Source organism: Thunnus maccoyii, chromosome 8 (genome assembly GCF_910596095.1).
Source record: "Thunnus maccoyii chromosome 8, fThuMac1.1, whole genome shotgun sequence".
Lineage (NCBI taxonomy): Eukaryota > Metazoa > Chordata > Actinopteri > Scombriformes > Scombridae > Thunnus > Thunnus maccoyii.
In genome coordinates this window covers 22643346-22671058 of record NC_056540.1, presented here as the reverse complement: position 1 = coordinate 22671058, position 27713 = coordinate 22643346, and the positions used below count along the sequence as shown (strand labels likewise).

Sequence of the window (27713 nt, the reverse complement as noted above, 5' to 3'; positions counted from 1 at the left end):
CAAGGTGCAATAAAAGTGATATTCATGAGGCAGAATGTCTGGAATATCTTGGAAAGATGGAGCAATGACTGTTAGTCACATACCATCTCCGTTTTCATGTTAAAAAGCCATTCACCTAATGAAAGCCACTATCTTAATGCAGCTATGGTAATGCGTTCTGATTTGCTGTCTTAGTCTTGCTTTTCACTTATAGTGTAAGTTACAAAGTGGATTTGAGGTTACTGGGCACTAATGGCTCAAGGCAAAGCAAAGTGGTATAAGCTGCATATATAGGGCTTTGATGTGTCAGAATAAGGCAGAATCTTATGGTTGGTTCTATTTATATATCTATATAAGCCTGTAGCATGAAAGGCCAGAAAAGATGATTGGCCTAGCTCTCACAAACCTGAAAGATAACTCTCCTTTTTTCAGCACCCACCTCTCTCTCTCTTCCTCACGTTGAACAGACTGTGTTGCCACTGCTACATTAATGGCAGTAAAACCTATAATGTCCTCCTAACTTTCAGCTCTAGCCAAGGTGATCACACCCTTGGGTGGTGTACAAGCACTTGTCAACACAAGGCCAAGTATCCTCACTAGGCCTTTAATCAGAAATGATTACGTCTCCTCTAATGGCAATGTGACATGATACCCAGGAACAAATGCATATACACCTACACACAGCTGCCTTCAGCAAACATCTGTTGGCCTGAATGTCCCCTCTCCCCACACAACTAAAGGGTAAAATGTCTTAATATTTTTGTTCTTATGCTGGCTGAATGTACATTCTGCACAAACTGTATTGGATTTTTTTTATCTGTTTGTCCCTAGGTTAATTTGCAGAAATAAATCATGCTGCTTCCTGTACAAAGAAGAAGTAACTAGTCTTCTGTCTGGGAGCTTGCCATCTCTACATTTCCATTTACATTCCATTTTACTGGCCTCAGGCAGAGCCACATTGAGGAAATCCTCAGAAAGATGAAACCCTGTACTTGAGCACTGGAGCTGATTCCCACAGCCCCATTGTCAGCCCCCTCATTCCCCAAAACTGTTAACCTCTTCCTTCAAACTGGTAGTTTTCCATCTGCCCTCAAGGTTGCAGTCATTTGCCCCCTCCTCAAGAAGCCCACCCTGCACCCAGAAGTTCTTGCCAGCTACAGACCTATCTCCAACCTCCCTCTTCTGTCCAAGGTGTTGGAGAAAGTGGTTGCTTCTGAGCTTTGGGGCCACCTTAAACACAACTGAAAAATTTCAGTTAGGTTTTCATTCAGCACACAGCTCTGCTCAGGGTTGTGAGGGACCTGCTGAAGGCAGCTGATGCAGGGTCCCCTTCTCTCCTGATTCTCCTTGAACTGAGTGCTGCATTTGACACTGTGGATCTCATTATCCTCTTAGACTGCCTCCACACCACCATTAGACTGTGAGACTCTGAACTTAAGTGATTTCAGTCCTGAACTGAGTATGTCCCACTGGGAGGATGCAAGTCTTGATCTCTCCCTGTCACCTGTGGTGTATCCGCAAGTATCTGTTCTCGGCCCTATCCTGTTTAACCTCTACATGCTCCCCCTTGGCCGTGTCATCAGCAGACACGGGATGTCTTTTCATTGCTATGCTGATGATACCCTGCTGTACATCAAAACTGCCCCAAGCCCTTCTCCGTCTCTGTCTTGAGGAGATAAAGGCCTGGATGAATACAAATTTCCTCCAGTTAAACAGCAGCAAAACTGAAGCTCTCTTTATTGGCACTCCACACCAGATTCAGTCATGTCCCATACCTCATCTTACCTTTGACGGCCAGGACATCCCCCTTTCCTCCTCAGTCACAAATCTGGCAGGTTTGACCCTCAGCTGACTTTTGATGACCATATGCAAAACCTCTTTCTACCATCTCAAAAACATCTCTAAACTCCGCCCCTCTCTGTCAGAAGCAGAGATACTTGTCCATGCCTTTATCTCCTCAAGACTGGACTATTGCAATGCGCTCTTTGCAGGGATCCCTGGCAGGAGCATCTAGAAGCTCCAGTACATTTAGAACAGCATGGCCAGGATCCTGATGAGAGTGTGAAAACACAAACATATAATACCAATTCTGGATTCACTGCACTGGCTCCCTGCCTCCTTCAGGACTGACTACAAAGTCCTGCTACTCACATACAAATCCATCAATAGACATGTGCCTCCCTACTTACAGGAACTGATCATACCACAAACCTCCAGATCTGCCAGCAGCTTGCTCCTCTGGGCCCCCAGTACTAAGCTCTGCACCACGGGGGATCGAGCCTTCTGCTCTGCTGCACCACGCTTGTGGAACAGCCTTCCTGACCATGTAAGGGCAGCACAGACCCTAGACTTTTTTAAAAAAGGCCTAAAAACATTTCTATTCGGGAAGGTTTTTTCATCTTAACTCTTATTACTATTTTCTTTATGTTGTGTGTTCTATGTTATTAATACTGCAGCATTTTGAGTTTCATTATGAATGAAAAGTGCGGTACAAATTAAATTTATTATTATTATTTTATTATTAAACAAACCAATACCTCCTTTCTTATTGAATTATATAAGAAGGTAGGTAGATATACCAGTATTCAGCTTGACTTATTGTTTTGTGAGAAATGCTGCTCTAAAGGAGCGGTGACTCCGTGGCAGGAGTGCTCCTTCTGTTTCCCCCTTTGCTAGACTTAAGTTCTTTTGTCCCTATGACTGGAAATTAGGTCACCTCTAGGCACAGGGGGTGGGTCACATATAATAAAAGGGACACAAAATTAAAGTTTTATTATTTATATCCTGGAAATTGGTTTCACGAGGGCAGATACTATCTCTGCTAAAGGCAAGGGGAGGCTGAAAGGGGAGACTATTATTCCTCCCCTTCGTTTTATCAGTGTAATAAGAAAGACCATTTTAAAGTGGCTTAAGCGTTTTGTATATTTCTTCAACTCTCCAGTTTAAATTTATGTTTTGTAGATGTGAACAAGTAAAGAATGGTAAATAATTGTGATTTTTCTTTCTGTAGCACCACAAAACATGAAGGACATTGCCTATAAGATTAATAAATAGCCATGAACACAAGCGATGCAACTAGAAAATCAGCAGGGAATTGTTTTCCATAAAGGACTTTGTGAATATAACCTCAATAATTAGACACATTTATACTGTAGTTATGTTAGATACAGCTCCTATCTCTTTGAATATAGCATGGTTGGACACTTTACAAGCTGGGAAAAAAGGTAGAAAATAGGGAACAAAGGGAGATAAACGCAGGAGAATGAGACAAAAGGAGGAGGAAGAAAAGAAGACTCACAGCTTTCAAGCTGCATGGTACAGGTCTGAATGTCCATTGGGAAATTCTTCAAGTCCATAGGGCAGGACAGGGTAAGAGTCAGCCTGAGATAGAAAAACAGATTGAAAGAGAGAAGAAGAGCCACAGGGGACAGCAAAAGGCACGAAAGGACTCAAGGAAAAGACACCATAACAAAAGGACAAATGATAGGTTAAAAGATCAAAAGAACAGTGAAATAAATGATCAGTACTAAACTGCTCTGTGTGAGATAAATTATGAAAAAGATGTCTGTATGACATCCATGCAATAACCTTGGAAAATAGAAAAAAAAAGACTTTTCCTACAAACACAGTAGATTGGAAAACATATTGAGTTACTCTGCCATTTGATTACTCGTCGTAGCACAGTAATAGCAAAGTAATTGGTGTAGGCATCTCTACTTTTATTTGTTGTGGTGTTGATGCATTAAGCCTTCAAGAATCCTCAGAGAAGAGAGAGAGAGAGAGAGCAAGACAGAGAGCTATTTGGGAGTCTGTCTAGAGAAAAGCTGTGTAATTACCTGCTGTAATGCATCGCCCAGAAGCAAGACAAGAGCCGCCAGCAGCATACACACAGGCACCCATTTGCTACTGTGTTATGATGACACAATATCTTTTTCACAAGCTGAAGAACCAACTACAAATACTCCTGTGATTGACTCTTTCAACAGTAACTAAACTGTATCGTGTGTTTAGAGCAAACAAAGATGTTTGATCCATAATTGCAGAACATGGTTAGTAAGCAAATCTAGTGGATGTAGTAAATCAGTGGAATGAGGTGGTAATTAGAAGTATTTGCAATACTGTGAGACTGAGTACAACGGATTGCTTGTGTTGCATGTCTCTCCCTATTTCCAGTGTCACTTTCAGTAAAGCAAACACAGTGAAATCCAGTGAAATATAAATATTATAGTAGATTTATTGTGTGTTTTTTTGTTGTTGTTGTTGTTGTTTTTACAGTGAAACATAATTCCCAAAAGACAGCCTGAAAAGTTTACTGAAAATGAAATGAAAAATGAAATGGAAAGTCATGTGACATGCAAGCAGGGGCTAAAAAAGGTGTCATCCTATGCCATGGTTTCGTAAGCCATCTGTAAATTTCCCATCTGTGTGGTATGTCATTAAACAAACAGACTTTAAAGACCCTGTCCTATATATGTCACTTGACATTTTCATTCATTTCATGCCTGCACCCATTTAGTACTTTGGTGACCTACAGTGTGCCTAAGTGGGCAGAAAGGTGCAGTAGGGGTTGAGTGATTAGCGGCTTCGCAATCTGTGGCAATCACAGTCAAGAGGTCATGTATGAGTGGGATTTGTTTGCCATCCGCCTGCTCGGACCAGGTCAGACCAAGTTGAACTCATGTTTTTTAATATTTTCTTCACTTAAGCTGGAGGAAGTAGACCCAAATAGACTTATCTTTTTGTGTATCATGGTTGCATGCCTCACATTTATCTTATAAATCAAAGTCTAGATATATTTAAAGGCAAAACTAACTATTTTTATGTCATTATGGCAATTATACCAGCAAAGCAGTCTGTATTGAGATACAAAATGCACATCTTAATCTAATTTAATAAAAAGTGCTGCTCATTTTCAAAGTAAATTAAAAGTAATTATGAACATACCATAAAGTGTTCATTCTGTGTATATTTATTGACTTATTTAGCAGTAGCCTTTCAGAATAAGCATAAAATAATCCTAGTATCATTCTCTGACCATAACAAATTCAATGGCTCTGATCTTCATGTTTTGGGGAAATAAGCATGATTTCACCTGATGCTGTACAGAACGCTGCCATCGTTGAAAATCCGTAGCAGCTTGTTATCGGTGGTGACCTCGTGGAAATTGGCTCCTTTCTCGTTTGCAAAGAATAAATCGGGTTTCCAGATAGAGTCCAACATGGATGGATCCAGATCAAGGGAGTCATCTGGGTATTCGCTGTATGCCAGACGAGGGTCATTCCATTTTTGCCGTAGAAATACATTGAGCCTGTAGTCCTGTGGAAGAACTCAGGGTAGTTAATGGGAAAATATATCACCGGTGGAGTTTATAATACAGTTGGAAAGCTTAGAGATTTGAGAAGTTTCTGGGAATGTTTTGATACAGGTCGCTCTTGGAATCCATTCTGTAAACCAATCTGAATTCAAGCTCACCACAGCTGTTCTATGAAAGATGAAACTTTGATGAAACTTTTAAGAGCCACCTCTGTTGGATTGAATTTCATTCTAAATGTACAAAATGTATTTTCAGCTATATAAAACCTACTTTCTGTTATTTAGATTTATCTATTGTTCTCTTTTTCCTTAGAAAAAAGCACATGACCACACCCAGTTCCACCATTGGGAGACATGGTATTAAGTTTAGAGAACACTTGGCCTCAGAGGAATAGGTGGTGGACAGTGTTTCTGTAAATGTAAGTAGTATTAAATGTTGCCATACAGTAACATCCAGGATAAGTAAGCACTGCAGATGATCCATTTTTGCAATGTAGCCTCATTATTTCTGGATAATAGAGGCATCACTGCTGTTGAAATGTTCCTCATTTGATTTTACCAAAAAGTGACTGACAGGGATGTCAACGCAATGAACATAATAACTCCTGCCTGCAGCCAACATACATGAGTAATTAAATTAGAATTCTGATCTGTGCAATCAATTCAGAATTTATCTTTGAGCATTGTAGATTGTTGCTTTTCTTGCTTGTTCACTTTATTTATCAGAATAAAAGCATGCTTCACCAGTACATTAAATGACATCATTATAGCTGTCGTTCTCTGGGCTGACCTGACTGGATGTCCGGCCCTCTGGGCCTCCATCAGACATCGTTAAACAGCTCACCGCTGTATTGTGCTGACCAAGCAACTATAACACTGTAAATGCAGACATGAGGGCAGCCATTTTACCCTGAACCCCTTGTCCTCCCCACCCCCGCCCCTCTTTTCATTCATTTTCTCAATTTTTCATTTTAATTGCAGAGTGGACAGTTCATTATCAGCATGTCAGTGACCCATTGGTCTCTGAAGGTTGTACTGCTATGCTCCAGGAAACAGATATGAGAGAACGGCTTCGGAACTAAGTGGATTAGCAAAGAAGTTGGTCGGAAAGAAAGAGGATAGAGGATAGAGTGTTTCAAGATTCTTGTATAAATCATGGGAGAGATGCAACTAAAACTATACAAACCATAATCATGTCTAGAGACAAAAATCAATTACAGCAAGATTTTTAAATATAATACTGGTGTTTGTAAGAAAACACATTTACCATGGTAGTTTCTGTGATGGACCCAAAGCTGTTGATGAAAATATTGCAGGTGACATTCACAGGTGGGCCTGAGGGAAGAAACAAAAGAGAAAATTACACATCAGATTCACATCAGATGGGATGTATGGGACCACACAGCTGTTCACATTAAAATACCCACAATATTGTATATCTCCTGTTTTTAAAATGTGCAGATACCTCCATTACTTTTCATCCTCAGTCATTATGACTGTAAATGATGTCAAAACATAAGCCAGGCCAGCTCCATTATTGCTTTTGAATATTCTCCTCTTCAAATGCATTGAGAGAAATTGATTTTTTTTAAAGACCTGCTACTTCAAGTACAGTTAGAGCTAAAACCTCCCATATTAAAACTAATCACAAGATAATTTTAAGGAAAAATATTGAAAATAATAAGTAACTGTTATTAGAAGTAAGAGCCAGTCAGGTCACAGAGATGAGTCTGGCTACATTTCTGCACAGTGCCTGAGAAAATCATCAGTGTGCTTGTGCTGCCTGGTAAAATATTCAGTCCCTAAATTAAGTCAACATCAAAACGAGAAAATGGCTGGCTGTCACCATGAAGCGTTCATTAACTGTTGTTCTGAACTAACAGCACATGTGAAACTGAACAGAGTGAACACAAGACCAAGCCAATGAAATATGTATGCGCTAGAAAGCCTTAATCCTCAGAATTGAACTATAGTCTCCAATAAAGCAACATACAGCACATACACAAGAGAATGGTCAGCTGTTTAACTTTCACAGCACAGATTCACTGGTCTTTGTGTTGCTTTCCAATGCTTGTGCATGCTACAGGATTTTCTTGAGGGCTACTGATGGTCTGCCTTGGCATATATTGTACCTTTGAAGTTGGGTCTGATGCGGGCATCATATCCTGACGTTCTTCCCATGAGCTTGTCCAGGAAGTCAGAAGGCGACAGCTGTGGTCCTGCCCTGCTGGGGGGCTTTATCTCCTCCTTACAGGAGCTCAGTCTGACATTACCCAGGGAGAGAGGGAGAGAGAGGGAACAAATACAAAGAGAAAGAAGATTTGAAAAACAGCAGAGGAGGAGTGTTTGTACATATGAGGGGTAGCAGTGGGGGTGGTGGAGAAAAAAAAAGCAGAATCCAACAGAATGAGAAGCCAACAGCTATCAGCAAGGCAGTCATCAGCAAAAAATACCCAGCAGTAGATGGGGAAATGAGGGTGAAAAATGATGACTGAATGGCTTGCCTCAGCTGGCAACTAACAGTTTATCTATTTCACATCATGTCAGAGACTTATTGTGGTTGTTAGGACCTAACTACAGAGAAGGAAAAACAGGAGCAGTAAACTTCTCCCTCTCCTGTGCCTTCCCACTGCTCATGGCTTAGTGGGGGTAAGGCTTGACAGATTAATGGCTCAATTGTAATGCTATGAATGTCACACCAGGCAGAGGGTGGAGTTGATGCCAGCTCCAGCTAGGGTCAGGCAGCCTCTGACAGGAATAACCAACAGGGCACAGTGAGAGCGACAGGAGGGAAGGAGTCAGAGAAAAAGAAAAGAAACAACAAAGGAAACAGAGAGAGATTTTTTCATAGATTTTTTACGGGCCCCTGCTGTAGCACAGCTGATTGCACCCCATGCTTTTGATACAATTGTTAACACTTAACGATCAGGTCATGATCTGAAACTCTAGAGTACAGATGGGGGGTTCAATCCCCTCTGAGGCACAGCTTTACCGATGCCCCATGAGTGTGTGGAGGCAGTCACTCACTGATCCACCAATCTTATGGCTTCTTAGCTGTATTTAGAGTCACAGAAACTGCATTGTCAGGGGCTACAGGATCGAGGACTTTGTGGATTTGAAACTGTGTTGACCCTGAGGGATCTTCCATTTGTGACAGTATAGGTAACAATAAGGAATCATTTGGAAATTAAACTACAGTGATGGCTATCAGTCTGACTACTTTATAAAGTTATATTTATAAAAAATAAGGTTTAAAATGCATTAATATGCAAGTTTAATATCCTGAGATGGGCCGCAGGGAAATGGGTAGTGCCATGGGAAACCATAAGTGGTGTAGCTCCCATTATTTTGACCAAGACATCCTCTTCCCTGGACTTTTACTCAGGCTAAATATTTCTCCACATGATATACTAGCAACAATACTTAGAAGAAGAAGATTTAGGGGATTTACTTTACTTTTCCTTGTTTGTTCTCCACAGAGATTGCTTACTCACACAACTACATTTGAAGTGTCCTTGCTCATCACGTGACTTGTCTATGTTTCCCAGCCTTCAGATAGAAACCGGTAATTCATCAATTTTCTGAATTGACAGTGTCTGTCCTTCACTGTCTGAATTTTAATGAATGCAGTCATCTGTATAAATCAAGGAATAACTAATCACAAAGTGTTGTGTTGGCAATAATTATACTATAAGACACTCAATATATTGCAAACCTCGGCCAGAACCAAACAATTCTACACCTTGCAACTCTGCAGGTTGAGTCAACACCACCTCAAACTTTCCGGTGGCTCAGTGCCTATTTGTTTAGCTTTTCGGAGCACAAAACATACAATACATATATCATTAGTGCCTTCCAAATGCAAATGACAGTTAAAAAATATGAATATGATTGTTTTATAGCCTATTGTTATAGTTTAGAACAATTCTAGTCATGTTAAAAGAAGAACCACTTGGGTAATCTTAGAGAAGGATGATGGTCTTGCAAAGAATACAATTTTGATTGTCAGTGTGAAATGAGATGCAGTCTTCCCTTGTTAAAGTCAGATGCTTTATTCCCAACCACCCACTCAGTTTTGCAGTGCTAGAACAACATGATAAGAGGCATAATTCACATGGCCAGAAGAGCTTCTCCTCAAGTAAATGTAAACAAGGTTATTAACATGTCACCAACAGTTAAGGTGTGTGCCGACTGCATACAGTGTCAATGAAAAGATGCAAATGGTTGTCATCAAATGCAGATTTGTTACAGGTTGCTTGTACTGAGGGAAATATGTGTCCACACATCTAAAAGATGTTTGAATTTGGGGCGCCCCAGTAGCCCACTGGTTAAGATGTGTACTACACAACCACAGACCTTTTTATTGCATGTTATACCCCACTCTCTAGCCCTGTCTCCTGTCAACACATTTAAGCAATTGCACTCGCTTATATTACACCTAACCAATACAGACAAGAGGAGAAAGGAGCAGGTCTGAAGAAATTACAGAAAGAACTGGTTGCTTGTACTGAGGGAAATATATATCCACACATGGTAATTACTTCAAAGTCTTACATAGGCACACTTCTCACACACACATACGTGCATACATCAGTGTGTATGTTGCTAGCTACTTTTCGTTCACTCTGAACTTACTTATACAACTTCACAACTTGTCACCATTATTCTGCAGCCAGCAGTTGGTTTCAGTTCATTCTGTTGCTAGTAGCTACGACTACTGGCACAGTTCCATAGCAGTCGCAGTTACATTGACTGTTTTGTCAGATTTATTTCCCAATGTATGTACTCTATTTTTTATAGTTATTTTGTTTGCAATTTGAACTTTAAGTGTTTTTTTTTTTGTGATCTGTTTTGAGTTAATGAGGCTTGCCATAATACTAGCTGTCTAAGGCTAATGTGTTGTGTTCTAAGCATCACTATTGAGCTAACTGTTACTGACAGTGACTTTTTATATTCACTCTTTAGCTGCAACTAAAATTTCACACAATCATTAATATCAATAAGCTACTAATGATTTTCACTCACACACTGTGCGAGCACAATAGCACAATACGTTATTGTGGAATTGTTGTGAAACATCGACTAGTGCATCAAATCCAAGAATCCTTCCTCAATTCATTCCTCAAAGGATATCTACATGAAAGGTACTGTTATAAGAGTAGCGTAACTGCTTTTAGGATTAGGGCAGTGCGTAATGTGTGTGCATAGCAAGTCTGTGGTTGAGCGAGTGTGAGAAAGCGAGCGGCAGAAAAGTGACGGTGAATGCAAGCAGAGCGGAGCAAAAGGTTAGCAGTAAGTTGTCGATCTGGCAGTAAATACACAGTACAGGCTACAGTCTCAAGACCAAGAAAAGTCTTGTCTGTTGTTTCCCCAACTGCTGGAAAAGTGAAGGAGTTTAGCCCTGAATTTAGCAACAATGGCTTAGCCTAACCTGACCAGGCTCACTTAATGTGGACTGACCTTTAAGGTGGACCAGCTATTCTCATTTTAGTCAATCTCAGCAGGTTCTTAAACAGAGAAATGTTGAACTGCTGAGTCTCTCCCAAGTTTTGTTCAGCACACCCCCGATTCAATTTTTTTCATTCAGTTAGGTTCAAAGATTTGTAGTCACTGACTATGTAGCTGAGAAGTTAAGAGATTGCACTGCAGTATGTACAGCAGTGAATGACAGGTATCACTGTTCATACTGCTGCAACATTTAGCGCTGATTGACAGGTTTCAGTTCAGTATACGGTCAGTCTGTTGCTGGTTCTAGTTCTTGCGTTCAGTTTTATTAATAGCACAGTAAGCAACTGTTTGCAACAGCGTTATCACATCATGCATGTGTCTGTGGCTTCCATACTCTTTTAATAAGTTTTTAACAAGGTATTAACGTACTGTGAATCACGGCTGAGCTGACAACAGTGCTCTCAGTAACCAGTGAGGGGCGCTCCACTAACAATAGTGATTCAGTATACTCAGTTCAGTTTGAAAATTCATTTGTATGAGCACCTCTACTCTTGTGGACTATATGTTTACTAATGACTGTGTTGTACTTCCAATGGGGACTTAATGTTTCACCTTTCACTGATGATACATCATTGAATATTTTGTGTTTTATCCAATAGTTTTCACTGTTTCACAACTGCTTCCAGTAAAAACTTCAAAGGCAAGCTCTTATATTAAAACTTGATTGGAAGCATGTTTAGCTTGCTGCATAACGTGCACACATAGTGATTAGCAGGAAAACCTTAGCACGTTAACAAACAGTTATCATGGTAAAATACCAAATTTCATTGCAAGCCATCTTGTATTTTTCATCTCTGGAGGCACCCCACTTGTGTGGCTAGAAATAAAACCATCACCCAGCACCGTTGTTGATTTTCCCAGTGGAGCTGTGCACATATCTCAGTCTTTCTTACATTACAGAGCTGAACGCTCACTGGTCCCCTGACTCCACTCCACTGCTTGTGGCTGAGGTCCACTCTGAAGTGTTGATGATGTTATATTGGTACCTTTTTTCATCCTTCAGTCTCTAGCTCTCACACACACTCAGGTACAAAACACACACAGGTAAGACAGAGATGGATTGATAGTCAGACTTGTACATTGTACTTGTAAGCCATTGATAACAAATTGTCTCTCTTGGGTTGTGCCTGTTTTACAGGCCGATACAAAACAATAAAATATCGTGTTTGGTCTCAAGTGTGATTTTCTCTGACAGGTAGTCATAAGGTTTCAGAGACAAATGATTGTGACTGTAAACGCTTTAGTCTTAAAGGAATATTGATAGAAGAATGAGTCCCTAACACAATTCTTTTTGACATGAATTGCAGAGGACTGATGAAAAGGGTCCATTACACAATATTCCTGGTAAGAAAATCTTAGAGGGGTTCACTAAAGTCAAAGCAATATTTGTCTTACGAAGATATAGCAAGCCTAATCCATAACATAAGATTCACTTCTTAAACCGATACTGAACATCCATGTGTCAGTGCTTTGAATCAAAACTATTAAGACATATACTTCCAGAGCAAATTCTAGTAATATGCAGACTGTGAAGCTGTGAGCCATTTCTGCTTGTTGATACTAATAAACACTGAAGAAACAGCAGTATGAGATTCCCCAGCTGCAAAAAGTCCTGTTATTTTTATGACATTTTCTTGATACTGATCAAATAAAACAGTCCCCTTTTATTAACATTTACAGAATACGATCAGATATGATCTTAAACTGTATTAAAGAACATTTTCATTTAGGCCTATTGTATACATCTGTATGTTTCTTTTTTGCTGATCTGGATTAATTTATGATGCTAGTGAATTAATCTCAATTAAAAGTATTTTTATCTTAAATGAAATAAATAATAATTCTTTATTTGGGAGCACTCTAATATTTATTTGAAATAGCTTTTTGAGAATGACTTGGCAATTTTTACTAATTGTAATTGTAATCACAGACACCAAATAATCAAATTCAGCTCTCATGCATTTATAATTGGACCCTTCCTATTGTGTACGGTGTCGCGAGTGCTTGAATACTGGATATCTCAAATCACAGAGACAATGAAGAAACAGCACACGAATAAAAGATCAGGTCAGCTTACGAGCATGTAAAAATATTTTGACCTTTTTGAGTTTTTGGCATGAACACATCTGTCTGAAAATTTACACACTTGTGTCTGGAGTGATGACTCTCGCCAGAGGTTTTAGATGCAGTTCACTAAGTAAAAAAAAAAAAAAACTGTACTCCTTCCGAAAACTAATGTTTTTATTGACAAACAATATCTTGTATGTCTTTAATAATTGTTTTTGGATGTTAAGTCATTTGAGGTTAATGTACTGTACAGCTCTCTCTCGTAAAATGATATTTGCAGTTTGTATTGACTATAAAACCACAAGTACAACTGCAAGTGGCTCCTCAGAACCCTTCAAAACTAAATTATGTGGTTCTTTGTCTGAATGATTCAATTATTAAGATGCTCTTTCCTGACATTTAATGAGCCTGACCTTTTGCTTCCCCCCTTCATCCCTTTCATTTGAGCATCCGTGCCAGACTGCTGTCATGAATACGTAACGACTCTTTCTTTCCTTTCTATTATAGAGCAACTTTTGGCTGTCATTCTCTTGTTAACAAGGGGTTTTTATTTGGCTTTGAAAACAAAGCTGAATCAAAGCTGAAACATAATTATATACACACACTTTTGGGTATGAGAAAAACAGAGAAGGTTATAAAAATGTAGAATTCAAACACACCTTCACAGCTTCTAAGAAATGATTTGGTATCTTTGAAATGTCAGTATGCCAGCCAGGGCAACAGTTCATGTATTTTGCTTTTATGTTATTTCCCTCCTTATTCTTGAATGTCTCTGAGGAGAAGGCTAAATAGACATTGAAAACATGTTTTTAATCTTTGAATCCTTTAAAGATATAGACCCGAACATTAATTGCAGACTTAAATTTTCAGTACTTCTATTCAGGATGGGCTTTGTATGGCAATTGTTGTAGTCTACAGCTATGAGAGGGAACAATACTACTGTATTACAAACCTGTCAGGACTGTGCTGTCAGCAGATCAACCATGGGAAGCCACTGCACATGCAACTCATCTCAGGACCTAGTAAGCATTTCATTACCGTTCTGCTCAACCTGGCCTTAAACAGGAATTCACAGAAGACAATTTTAATCAAAGCGAGGTGACCATGTGTACACATGACCACTGGTTCAAGAAAACAGTATTAGTCATTAATTTTCTGCAAACATTGATGCATGGGCCAGCGTTTGTTATGGTTTACTTGTTTTCCAATTTCTCTGACAGATAAATGCTCCTTGAAAACTGGCTACCTTTGTCCATGATCATGGTGCCCAATAATATTATTTTAAAATATGTGTTCATCATGTCATAACCAAAATCATTATGTATAAAGTCTTAATTAGAAGTCTGACTCTCTACATGCTGCATGTGTGCAGCTGATGTTCAAGATGCATTTCCAGTTATAATATAAACTTACAAAGAGAGCAAATTGATCCTATAAACCAAAAGTGTTTGACAATTCACAAGCCTCCATAGAAGTATGAAAAGAACAACATGAAACTGGTCTTCACTGGTGCAATATCATTGGTTTGAGGTTTATATAATAATAATATCACTGAGGTTTTCATAACATTCATTATATTGCGTTCATTTGGCATACGGTTGTGTCCAAAGAGACTTACTGGGAGTGCATTCCAACTTGATAAAAACAAGACCCAGATTTTACAGTACAGTCCAATAATTTCTACAGTTAAAACGTTTTTTGTTTTTTTTTAAAGAAATGGAGCATAAGACGGACCAATTTCCACTGTAGTGTATGTGACCACACACAGAAAAAGGGAAGAAGCTGGAGTTGTCATTCTGTATCCAGTGCATAAGGCTCAAATGTATGAGGACGTAAATGGACTGTGAGAAGGGGGGTAGGGAGGCAAGGTCAGCAAGGCCAACCGTTTTTTACATCTGAAAAATTCCCATCTTCCCCTTTTCTTGCAACATAAAGCCTCAGTAAATACTACAAATATGGAAAGTTATGTGTTAAATGCCTGCCTTTAGATATATGCTGATATACTGTACATACTCAGTCCACAAAACTGGATAATTTGTTTACACTTAAAAACATTAAGAAGCTTTTTCGTCTGTAAGTTATCATCTTATTCTGCAGAGCCACAACCTCACTGAACATCAGATTTGGAAGTAAATCAAAATTACATCTAATTAGATGGGAAGGGATTCTACCCATAGAATGCAAACATATTCTGTTAATTGCTTTTCCATTAAGAAGCTGGTGATCAGAAAAGCACATCATTTAGCAGTATGGCTGATCCCTGGTTTCCTACAAGGAAGCACTGGGGGATATCAGGGCCATTAGACATCCATGCATGAGCATGCTAACTTTTTTAGTGCCATTAGCATAATGGGAAACAGAACAAAATTGCTCTCTCTGCCTGTTGAAACACATTGCTCTAATTTCCTACTTGTCAAATTGCCCTTAACAACCACTTGAGCCTTAGATATTGCTCTCATAGAAGGGCTCTCACTTTGAGGTTGAATGCAGGGCTTTTAGACAATCCACACAATTTTCTGCGACACCTACCACACCGCATGGATTGGCTCATGCCAGTGACAGGCCTTCTATCAAAATAAATCCAACCACAGCCTGCTTTATAGTAATACAGTGACATATCTTTTTTTTGTCTTTACTGTCTTGTGTAGCCCTTGTCCTCACACTACTGTATATGATAGTCTATGGCTACTGCTGTCCCCTTTTGATCAATAGGCTCATTGGGGAATGGGATTTGGAGCACACTACAATTTACCCTTGCACATTTATCTTCAATGACATGATCACTGCCACTCCTGTACAGTAACACCTCAAGGTATGGAAACATAGATACAGACAGAGCTTCATACAGAAGAAACCTTCTCACTGAGCCTGACTAACATCATATGGTAAACCATGTCTGGATGTCCAGTGAAACATGGAGGACTCAAACTTGAAATCATTTCCATCCTTTGTGAAGATATTAAAACGTACTCTAATAATCGAAAGAGGTCAAAATACATCCCATCTAAATGTAGAATTTGGTGACAAAATCCAAACACTTGGTTCAGACTTTATGTATAACAATAAGCCAGAGATTAGTAGGACAAAGGTGAAATTAAAAATTGTCTGCACATTAAGCATTCAGCATAGAGGTCCTCTTTGCAAGGCAGACTACTAGAAATTCTTCCTCTGAGTTTATGGTGTCATGGGAGAAACCTACAGGGCATACATGCATACTCTAAGTCGGTAAAATATAAGATAGATGGATTTGAAATTACTTATGAATTTTTCAGACAGTGCATTTTTGCACATGGGCTCCATCTGTGGAGCATTTTGCAGGAGTAGGTTGATGAGCAAAAGACTGTTGATGTGAATATATTGTTAAATAGAGATTCAAAGACAATGGGCTACATTCTGTTTTGCAGCTTTTTTAAAAAAAAAACAGTTATGTTGACTGACTTGCCATTTCTTTTCTTTTTTTTTCACTATTTGAATTGCTGGAAAAATTGGAGATGTGGGCAATGATTCAGAGGTCTGGAACCTGGACAGAAAAAGTGTACTTAAAAATATAACGGTGTATATGACAAACCTATAACTACTTTTGCAAGCCTGAGCAGAACAAAGATAATTCAGAAGTACACTTACAACAGTGGCAGAGGAATCATTCCCATTGGATATCGTCATGTTTACTAGGCTTGCTTTCAATCCCACCCCTTTATTTGCACTATTTTTATTCTCCTCAGTATTAACTTTGATCTTTTGTTTTGTAGTAAAACATAATTAGTTCAGCCATGAGCCAATGCAAATGGTCTTCTTGTTAAAGTATATTTAGCTGTCTCAATGCGCAAACCCTGGGGTTTAGTGATTTAGATCAACCCATGCTAAACCAGAGTAAATCGCAACTCTGTGCCATCGCTCATGTGTACTAATTTGTAATGCAATCTTTAATCTTGTGGGAGTGAGGCTTGACATCTCTGGAGTACCCAGCAGAAATGATGTTTCCAGGCTTGTGCCACGGTAATGACAAGGGCACAATGAGCTGCAGCTTGATGACAGATTGATGCTCATGATGGCTTGACTACACTGAACTCCGACTACCACCTCAGGCCTTTCCAAAGCAGCCTTAACTGATCTTCACTCCTCCAATACATTTTCAGGCTGGTGATTTAAAATTCGTATTTATGTGAAATATAATATCCTTCTCTTTGTGATTTAATTCTTTCATCCACTGAGCTCCTAAATACTGCTTGAAGAAAACTGAAGAAAACCGTACTACTCTTTCTCCAAGTGCTACATCTACTGTCAAAATGTCAAGGGAGTATGAATTGTTCAGCCCACACACATTATCATCTTCAGTTCATCTCAGGAAATAATCTTGAATTTAAAATTTGGGAATGCAGCAGCTAAATATAATATAATATAATAACAATTTCTAATAGGAGCATGTATAAATGTCAAGCATATTCAAGATCTAAGGTCCATGAGAGCTCTACTAAACCATATATGTTTACTTTAGATTATATTGTATAGAACTGAATTACATTGAATGGAAAATGTGTATTAAATTGTATATGTTGTATACAATTTAATATGTGTTGTACAAGTTTTAGCATTTACCTCCTGTTGGCTTTGCCCAAACACTAACTCAAACAAACAAAAGGGTTTCCAACAGTGGCAGTTTAAATGGCAATCTTTGTAATAAACCTGTGGAATTGACCTTTTGCCCCCATGGGACGATGAATCTATCATAGAGCCTCCTCAGACCTACCCATCCTCCAGATGTCTCTCCATGCCTCTCTGTATTCAGGCCACCTTTTCCACGTCTAAGATCTGATATCAGCACGGATTGCTTCCTGTCAGTCTCTGTGAAACAGAGCTAGCAGGATTTCTGATAGGGAGAAGGGACTATACTGACTGCAAAAGATTGCTTTGATGTGTCTGCTTAGGGGCTTGAGATGGACTGCGGCTTTATCCTCTCACCACATAAGCTTTAGGTTTGCTTTGACATGTTTCTGGGCACTGTAAAGCACGAAAAAATAATTGTCCATTTTGTTGTCTTGGATCAAAGACAAAATATAGCACATCTAGATTCATGCAAATATAACTAAGCCTACAATATACTGTGTACATCTCACTTCATTTCAAATCTGCACAGCTAACATAGCTGATGTATGCTTCATGTCCAATTTATGCTGTCATTATGAACATTGCTGTAAACCGAACAGTGTGTTCAGATGTAGGGGGTATAAACACCACGATCAAAGCAGGATGTTTGTCTCTCTCATCTGCTCCATGTACTGTAGTCAAGGTAATGAAATGCAGTGATTAGACATGTAAGATTGGATTTTTCAATGCTACCAAACTGGGATGGTAATTGCATGACATAATGAAGCACTATGGAGCATGCATCCAGATGTGTGTGTGTGTGTGTGCGCTTGTGCATTTTCAGCATATAAAAAAAAGAGGATTTCATCAGCTGTGTGTTTCTCTACATGTTGTGCTCCTCATTTCCCACCCCTCACAGCCATCCTTCTGTAGTTTTTAAAGCCACTGGGAAATCTCTCCAGCTGTGCTCTTACAGAAGTAGACTACAGTCCATGTACAGTGAACATGTAATTAGAAGCTGTGACTGCTTGACTGTGATGATTAATGTCTTCTATTTGCTACGTGTACCTATATGAATATGGATAGAGGTGTCAGCTCCCATCAGTCTCAGTATAAATCACCTCCTCTGATAGCATATGGTTGTTTTCCTACTACCCAACCAGCTCATTTCCACCTATCATAATCTTTTTCTTCTGTTAGCCATTTGCTAACTTGCTTTAAGCTGCTTATGCAATGGTGTTTTCCCCTCTATGTATGGCATTAGCCCTCAGTTAGTCTTCCACAGCTCTGACTTTCCTCTGGCTACTCCTTCATGGTTATTAACTGCTAATGGTCACTGCTTATGGAGGAAGGAAGGTTAGGTAGCTTTCTCATTTTGCCCCGGGGACCGTGCACAATACAGAATTATAACGGAGACATGAGAAAGCCAAGGGCCAGTGGGTGAGTCAGTGTGTGCTTGGCCGCAGTTATGGTCCACCTGTGCCTTAAACCAAAGAATAGAACTACTGGGGTTTTGCTGTCAATCTGTATGGTGAAGCGAGGTTTCACCCCAGGAGAGGTAAAGCAGATAGTCACACAGTAAATGGTTCACACACACAACCACACACACACACACACACAAAGACAGTGCACTCTACATGACCCATATTTTGGACATGACAGTGAGGAGGAAGGAAGTTGTAGGCATAGCCGCTGGCCTGTTTCGCTTGATCAAGCTGCTGGCTGGAACCAACAGCGTCATGACAAAGCTACCATGGAGCTGGGTCTACCAGGGATTTTCTGAATCATACTCATAAAAGCATCAGTCTAACAATGCTTTGTGAACAGCTAGAGTCTCATTTGCTAAGGTAGAGTATCTAAAGTCTGATAGAAGTTTTACATCTTGATGAGAACATTAGCTGCATCGTTTGAGGCAATTCAAACATTTTGTGTTTTGTGTTTTTATTTTGGTACATTTCTGGACATAAATACAGTGGAAACTGCTTATAGTGATCATGGTGACAGTGATCAACTGCTTATATGGATCAAAAAGCTCAGGACAGACTCATTCCTATACAAACGCTGTTTAAATAATTTGCTTATAGTAATCAAGTAGTCTGCTTACATTTTTCATTTTGGGTCTTTTCATACATGAAAGCATATGGAAAAACATGCAATTACGGTAATTCTTTTTTTTTTTTACCTTACTCCCATGATACACGTATGATATGCAATTAGTGGATGTGGCACCATTATCAGTTGTTTATTTGTAACCGCCATGAAACCATCAGAAAATAATGTTTTATTCCTCTCATTCATCGGCTTTCTCGCTACCACTGCTCGCTCTCCTTATCCACTCTCTAGCTCACTCGACCACTACTTTTCTCTCTCTCTATCAGCTCACTTGTGCGCGCTCTCTCTTTCTCTCGTCTTTTTTTAAAATGAGTCGGGAAGCCGTCAGCAGCAAAACTGCTGTGAGATGCAGCAGCAAAACAAGTGTTTGAAGTCGCTGTACTGTATTTTGAAACAGTCAATGACATTCTGTAAATAGCAAAGCTGTCCTTTTCATTACTTTATATTCATGTAATAAACATACAAATGTCAATTAGATGGTAATCTGCTTGAGAAATAAAGAAAAAGAAAAAAAAATCAGTTATAATAATCATCTGCTTATATTGATTAATTTGACCCGGACAGACGTGATCCCTATAACTGGTTTCCACTGTAGATGTACCAAATTTTGCAATGAAATATGACTGAATCCCAAAATGAAGTCTGTTATTTTCTGCTGCTTGTGTCGTTTTTGCATTTACCCACTTAAAAAAGGTACTGCACAGCTTTTTTGAGCTGTAAATTAAATTATATGACTGTACTGTGATGAAAAACATCAATACTGGTGTTAATATTGACATTGACACCAAATTTTTAAAAAATCAGCATTTCATGGGTTGAAAGTGGCTAAACCTGTAATCTGCTGTTTAAAATCAGCCCTGAAAAGGTGGGGCCAATGCTGACGTAGAGTTGACCATTTTTCTACTTCATGAAATCCATATAAACGGTAGAATGTTAATGCCCACCACCCCCAGCCCTGCGCTCATTTTCAAATATATGCTGATCGAGGGAGACAGTTTTAGCTTCAGCAGCTAAGAGCGGCACTGGCCTGCTGGAGGAAATCTCTCCGTCAGTGACTGTCCATGGGAAGAAGAGCTGCTGGCAGCCACAAAAACAACAGAAATCCTCCTTGCATCTTGCCCTGCAGCTCTTCAACTCTGGCTGTTTGTTCCTGCAGTTATCACCTAGTAAAACGTTAAATTGCGGAGTAAAAAAACTGCCTGTCCTGTCTGTCAGCTGAGCCTGTTCACTGCAGAGCAGCTCCACCGAAGCTGAACCAGCGGACTGTCCGCTGAACCTGTCTGATGCGGAGCAGAGCTGTAGACCTGCAGAGCTGTGAAGCAGCGGAGCAGAGCTAACTTTGTTTTCTGCTACACTTTTTGGCTGAATATAGCAGCCTGGTACTGCTGAAAGTGACACTGTAAGGGCTGTAAGAGTGAACCAAAACCGAGTAACTTAAAGAGGACATATTATGCTAATTTCAGCTCTAAATTATTATTTTTGGACTCCACTAGAGTAGCTCGGCATGATTCAAAGTTCAAAAAACTCCTTATTTATCTTATACTGGCCCTTTATGTAGCCCCTCAATATACACAGTTTCTCTTACACTCCGTTTTAGCTCCTGTCTCTTTAAGGCCCCCCACCTGATGAGCCCACTCTGTTCTGATTGGCCAGCTTTACATATCAGAGTTGTGTAAATTTACTGTCAATGCAATCCAAACATTTCCTGCTTTACTGCTTCAAATTAAAAGATTTCAAATGGATAACTAACAGGAGACTTTTATTGTGTAGAATTTACAGGAAGTAAAAACATGTTCTTCACTGAATTAGCGGAGCTCTGTTAGTGGCGCTAAAAACTGGTCGAAACAATAACATTTGAAACTGGCGGTAATGCACCTTTACGCTGGTTGTCACCCGCCATTAAACAAAAGAAGAAGAAGAAGAAGAAGAACATTTGAAGCTATTTGTTCAGCGGATCAGTTAGAAATAATGCAGGGAGGAATAGTACAAACAGAAACAGCCACAGTGAGATGTTTTATGAAGAGCTGCAGACAACCAGCACACCTCCAACAGGTAAACTACTTATTTTACTTTGCTGTGCTGTGTAATGGCATTGTGGCTTGGCATAACTACTCCCGGAGCACAGCACCGAACTCGCGCGCTTTGCACGTAGCAGATGTAGCAGCAGAAATCCGTCACGAACTGACGTCAGCTCGAGCTGAAAGTAGAGAAAACCGTTGGAAACGGAGTGTTCAGAGCAGTCTGACACTGCTGCTTTTTGCTCACAGGGATTACTGCTACGATACGTTTACCTCGTTATTTGACACGTCCGCCACTTTTAACATGAACATCCAACATTGTGACATTATATATATGTCTGAAAATAAGGAAAAGCATAATACGTCCCCTTTAACACCCCCTGAAAATCATGTCTTTGCTGACCTCCAGTTAACTTCTCCCCTTGCTGCATTAATTGTGACATATTGGTCACCTAACAAGTCTTGTTCAGCATTTGGTTGTACTAGAGACCCTCTAAGTAATCGGCTGTTCAGTTTTCCGGTGAGTATATTGTGTTTTAATGGTTTTAGGACTGTTTTTCGTTAGCGAAAATTACATTAGCATTAGCATTATCACAGTTAACCATAGACTATAAATGTATAGTGCTAACTGAGCTAGCAGCTAGCACTAGGGTCAGCTCCGACCTCTAGTCCAAATATGGTCACTTCTGGCTCCAAAAACTTAAGATGGTGATGGTCACATCGCTAAACTTGAGACTTCAAAACGGCAGTCCACAAACCAATGGGTGACCTCACCGTGACTACGTCCATATTTTTTTTACAGTCTATGGGTGCAACAGAGAACATTTCTGACCACACCCATCACTGATGCTGGGTGTGGTCTGAGGTGAAACAGGCTTGAAACTTTCAACCAGAGAAGGCACCAAAACACTGCTTTTCAGCTTGCCATTAAGTTCTTCTTCAATTATGATCTGAAAGATACTACAAAGCTCTGCAGAGCTGAGGGGAACTAGTTGGATGATAATTCTCTGTGGGCTCATAACTTAGTGACACCTTTCTATACATGTAGTCATGTGACCCATTGTTCATATAAAAATATTAAATGTAGCTGCTTTAATGCCAATACGTAATAGTAAATTATATTTAGAAGGACAGTGCATGACAGATCGTTGACAGTTGTCATGTTTTCATCTTTGCCTGTGAAAACACAACATAACACAAAACACAAAGGAGGCTTTAACTACAGTCTGAGTGAACAACAGTATTGATAGTGCCATCCTCAAATCATTGATTATGTCTGAGTAGACAGGTCTGTGATGGAACAAAGCTGCTGGTTAAGTAGAAATGTCCCTTTTTTTAACATAGCTTTGAGAAACCCACGGGCAAGACAGACACTGGCTCCATGAGATTTCCTCAGAGGCTTGGGTCCAAGAGAAAACTCAGGCACTGCTCCATTTGCTTTGTGCACTTTTTCCAGGGTGATGTCTTATTCACAAGAGCCCCTTTGGTGCTGGACACGCATTGCATGTCTTGCAGTTTTTCCAGAGAACAAAGGCATATGGCTATGGTAATTCTTTAGCCTGTTAAGGAAAAACAAGTTCAGACAGACTATGAACTAATCCTGTTTGACATACAGTGTTGTGCTTTCTCCATGTTTTTCTATCACGTAGATTTAATTACTACACTGTATAAGAGTGAGGCTGAAACTGAAACTGGAATTGTTTTTGTTTGTGTAATATACCTTACACTGAGGACACATATTACAAAGATTAAAAACATCTCTGAAGTGTTTGTCTTAGAAATAGCTGGTGGGATAAATGACATTACGTAGCGCCAACAACAGTGTCCATCTGATGCATTTATCGAGCGTACCACCCATTTATTGAAAAGCAAACATTTCTCATCAAAAGAGAACCATAGGATTTGACATAACTATTTCAGACAACGTGGGCGTCTTGTGGGGACATGCAGACAAATACAGTCTCTATGGTCAGACACCAAGGTGCGAGAAAAAATACATTCAGGACTCACACTAGGTCTGTTCAACACGATAAAGAGATGTCTCCAGCTCTGGTATGGATGTTTAGAAAGCTCTGAGCCTACAGTGTGGCCTGAGATAACCATGAACGAGGTATGGCCATGCATGACTAATCGAGCGCGCGTCACCAGCTACAAATCACAATAAAATAACATCTTTAGAACATCAGGTCAAACATCATATTTCTGTCCTCCAAAGAGCCATAAAAATGTCAGAACACATTCTTCTTGAACATGATGTCTACAGTTTTTACTCAATGTCAATGTGACTTCCACAGTTAAATTTGAGGACTAAGGCGGGGAAATATTTGCTCACTTACCTTGAAATGACAATGCAATTGTTTGACCGAACAAAAGTTTTAACTGAAGTCGCTTTTGACCACTCTTTTTTTGATAAACAGCAATTAAGTTGTGTTTCTTATCATATATTTTGTATGTGGCAGTAACAATATGTCCAAAATCTGCTGAGCTTAACTACTTTGGTGTTGCATATTGTAGAAATGAATATGAGTTTATGACATAATATTTTATAGAGGGCATGTTATAAATCTTAACCACACTGTAATAAATAAAATAAACTGTAATAATCCCGTTTTAACCTCACCAAAGGCAGGCATAAAGGTAATTTAAAGAATGGCACCAAGAAAACACAAATGTTATCATTTCTCCCTTCAAATCAAGTGCATGCATGACAGCCTGTCTAAAAAAATTTAAACAGAAAAATAAAAACATGTAGTCTTGATTGATATATGATCTCAATACAACACGGAGAATCCATAATTATTACATTAATTACTTATTAATTATATCATATTCTAAGCCTTTTCTATAAATTCTTAGAGGTCTGCAACCTGCAATGTCTCTGGTTGGGTCTGAAATATTTATATTACTATTAGACATTCAGTGTTACTATCAGTTTAAAAAAGTTACAACTGATTAATGACAATTTTCTACAGACAATTTAGAAAAACAGTCTGGTCCCACTAACATGTTTCAACAGAATCTGGCCTTTCAGTCAAAGACAAGTGCCTATCTGGTCACCAAATGAATGAGGAAAGGGGTTGAGTTAATTAAAGGCTCTAATCTAATAGGCTGACTTTGTGATGAATGTGGCTCAGACTACTTCCAAATCCTCATCTGAAAACTTGACATTTTGTGCACAACCTGTCATATTGTTAATATTGTATTAGCCCCTCTTCATTTATTTAAGTAAAAGAGAAGCAAAACAAAGGTGTCTGCTTTTGCACCAGATATTTGCCCAGGCATTGAACCATTTATAACTGCATACAAAATAACATAACACAACTACATTAAAGGGGCACCAATTTTACACATAAAGGTCAGTTTACTCATCATGGAGTCATGCTCGTCTGATGATGTCATACTGATGTCATCAGGGTTATCCTCGGTTTGACTTGAAATTTATAACTGAAAGCACGCATTACAAACTGGGCTGTGCAGTTTGAAAGATGAGGGCTTTTAACAGGCAGGGAAGGTCTAATGAAATATTGAGTTGCATTATGAGAATTGTAGGATCCAGTGTTTTTGGAGCTTGATCTGTATTATGAACTAAAATTACTGATATCTCAACCTCTGCTGCTTCAGTTTATATCTCTTGCAAGTCCTTAAACTTGAAAATGTAATAATGAATCACTGGAATAAACTTTTTAAGTGCAAGAACTCTATAAAAACATCTAGAAGCAAAAAAAACCTCCAACATTTGCTCTATAAAATGAATAAACTCACTATGTTTATAAAATTGGTTTGCTAGTTTTATGTCCAACAAGATCCATGTGGATTTGATTAGTCTGATATAAAATATGTGTATATATATCTCTTTCTCATTCAATCCACAAACAGTGATTTCCTTCTGACTACACCGACAGTAAGAGAAATAATAAGTCTGTGGAGAACTAGAATATCTAAAATTTTACAACCAAATGAGGTTTATTTTAGTTTATACAGGAGTGCTACTATGGCAATTATTTTAAGAAAACATCCTTGGTGGAGTCACAGCCAAAGCTACTATATGCTCCAACTGCTGTGCTTTTCCCTTAAGAAAAACTTGATTTGGCTACTGCCAGTTTTTTTTTTTTTTTCTTTTTAAAAGTTGAGCACACTTCGATATCATTACAATTTAATAGTGCACTTCACCTGTCAAGGACAACTAGTCATCTCACTAATGTGGGGAGAAAAGAGTCTGCCAGTGAACCGCAGGTCAGAGCGCAATGGATTTGTGGAAGTACATGATCTGTGGTGTCTTACCCTTGAAAAAGCTTTGCACTGTGTATAAAAGACAGTCACCTGCAAGCCAGTTATGACAAACACAACACTTATATCACAAAGTGTCATATAATGGACACCTACAGTATACCCAACCATCAATACAGAGCTATTTCTATAGAAACAGATTATTAGAGACCCTATTAGATGCTTTCCTGTTGCAGCATAAAGAGCTGAATATCAATAAGGTAAACATTTAGTCTCTGCTCTCTCTGCTTCATACACAAAGCAACCCCATGACCATCAATGCATCTCTCAGGCTTATTATATACTGGTGGTGAAACTGTGATAAGGGCTATTCCTTGTAATTTGGTTCTCTCTAGAGTGTGTGACAGTTGTGTGCCCCAACATCAGATACAGATTTATTCAGCGTGTGGAGGAATTACACAGGCTCCTGCATTGTATCCCAACATGGACCACTCTCATTTCATGCTACTGCCATTGTATTATCTGACGAACACAGCTGTAATCCCCCTCAACGACCCTCTCGACCCCCCTTTATTACACAACAAATTCTGCTTCACTGGTCATGTGAGACCTCGGCTGGAAAGGAACAAGTAAAATGGAGGCAGAGGAAATACTGTTTGTTGTTTTGGCTTTTATTTTCAGTGCAGCTACACCTCGGTTTCATTAAGAGGGACCTGGGTGTGCCATCTCGAAGAGGTTCACATGTACATGAGCCACATGGAGGCTCTTTTAATCAGTGTGATGTTACGGTATAGTTATAGGAATGTTCCTCTCTGACTAAACCATTACAAGCAACTTTTAGGAGTGTGAGTATTATTATATATTATTTTGGCAAATAACATACAAAATGCAAATAATATCAGAAGCTCCATAAAAATGAACATACAACGGCATTGCAATAAGTAGCGCATTTGTTTCAATTTATGTAGATCTCTCCCCAAACAAGCTTGGCTTCTGAGTGAATCTTAACACTGGTTTATATTTAACTAAATCTGCCTAAAATTACAATGATTCTTATAAAAAAAGCTCATACATGTCATGTACTATTTGTCACAGATCTTCCTTCTCATTAGTTTACTTTTTTATTTGTCTGATCTTGATTCCTATCATATACTGTACATAACCAGTGTATTTAATGAATTCACTGTGCCTTAGTATTCAGTAAATTTGTTGTAAATCAATTTACAGCAAATTTAGATTTGTTACAAAACAGCCAAAATTACCAAAATTAAAGCTAATAGGTAAGGTTGAGTTAATGATTACAGTGTTTGTAGGTGACAGTCTTCCCAAGAATGATGACAGGATCAGTCATTTATGCAAGTTCACAAAAATGACAAATATTTACGTTCAAGTGACAGAAGCCCTTGAGCGGCTGTACTAATCATGACTGGAGTGAAGGAGGAAATCAGATGATAATTTTATAGTGACAAAGTCTGTGTAGGGGTGAGGGTTGGGTTAGATAAATGGGACAACAAAACTGTTTGTTTCCCTTTCCAAGCACAAATTTCACGTTTCCCTTTCAGCACATGGTTATTATTGTAACCTTGACAATGAAAGTCACCTAACCTTAAGTAACCAAAACATAATATTTCCCCAAGATAAACAAAGTACTTATTTTAAACCAAGTCATAATCTATTCCTAAACCTAACCAAGTCGTTTTTGTACCTAAACCAACCACAGTGTTGTCAAATCATAAAATATATATTTTAAACAGTGATTTGTAACGGCTTTTGGAAGGAACACACAAATGATGTAGTCCTGCTGAAAACTGCTGAAAGGGGCACAGATCAAAAAATGCTTCTAATGGATCAATGACGTATTTTGTCGTTTCATTGGGAGGACTAGTTGATTTGTAGTTCGCTCTA

The 27713-nt window shown here is 39.0% G+C and overlaps 1 protein-coding gene across 1 annotated transcript in view; it reads right to left on the bottom strand.

Annotated features, from left to right (window-relative positions):
- Positions 1-27713, bottom strand: part of glra4a (glycine receptor, alpha 4a) — a 55970-nt gene that overhangs the window by 11412 nt on the left and 16845 nt on the right. The window contains exons 2-5 of the mRNA XM_042418918.1: positions 7425-7555; positions 6560-6627; positions 5072-5295; positions 3278-3360 (exon numbers count right to left, since the gene is read on the bottom strand). Of these exons, the coding sequence (XP_042274852.1) occupies positions 3278-3360; positions 5072-5295; positions 6560-6627; positions 7425-7555 (506 nt within the window). The remainder of the gene's footprint in view (positions 1-3277; positions 3361-5071; positions 5296-6559; positions 6628-7424; positions 7556-27713) is intronic.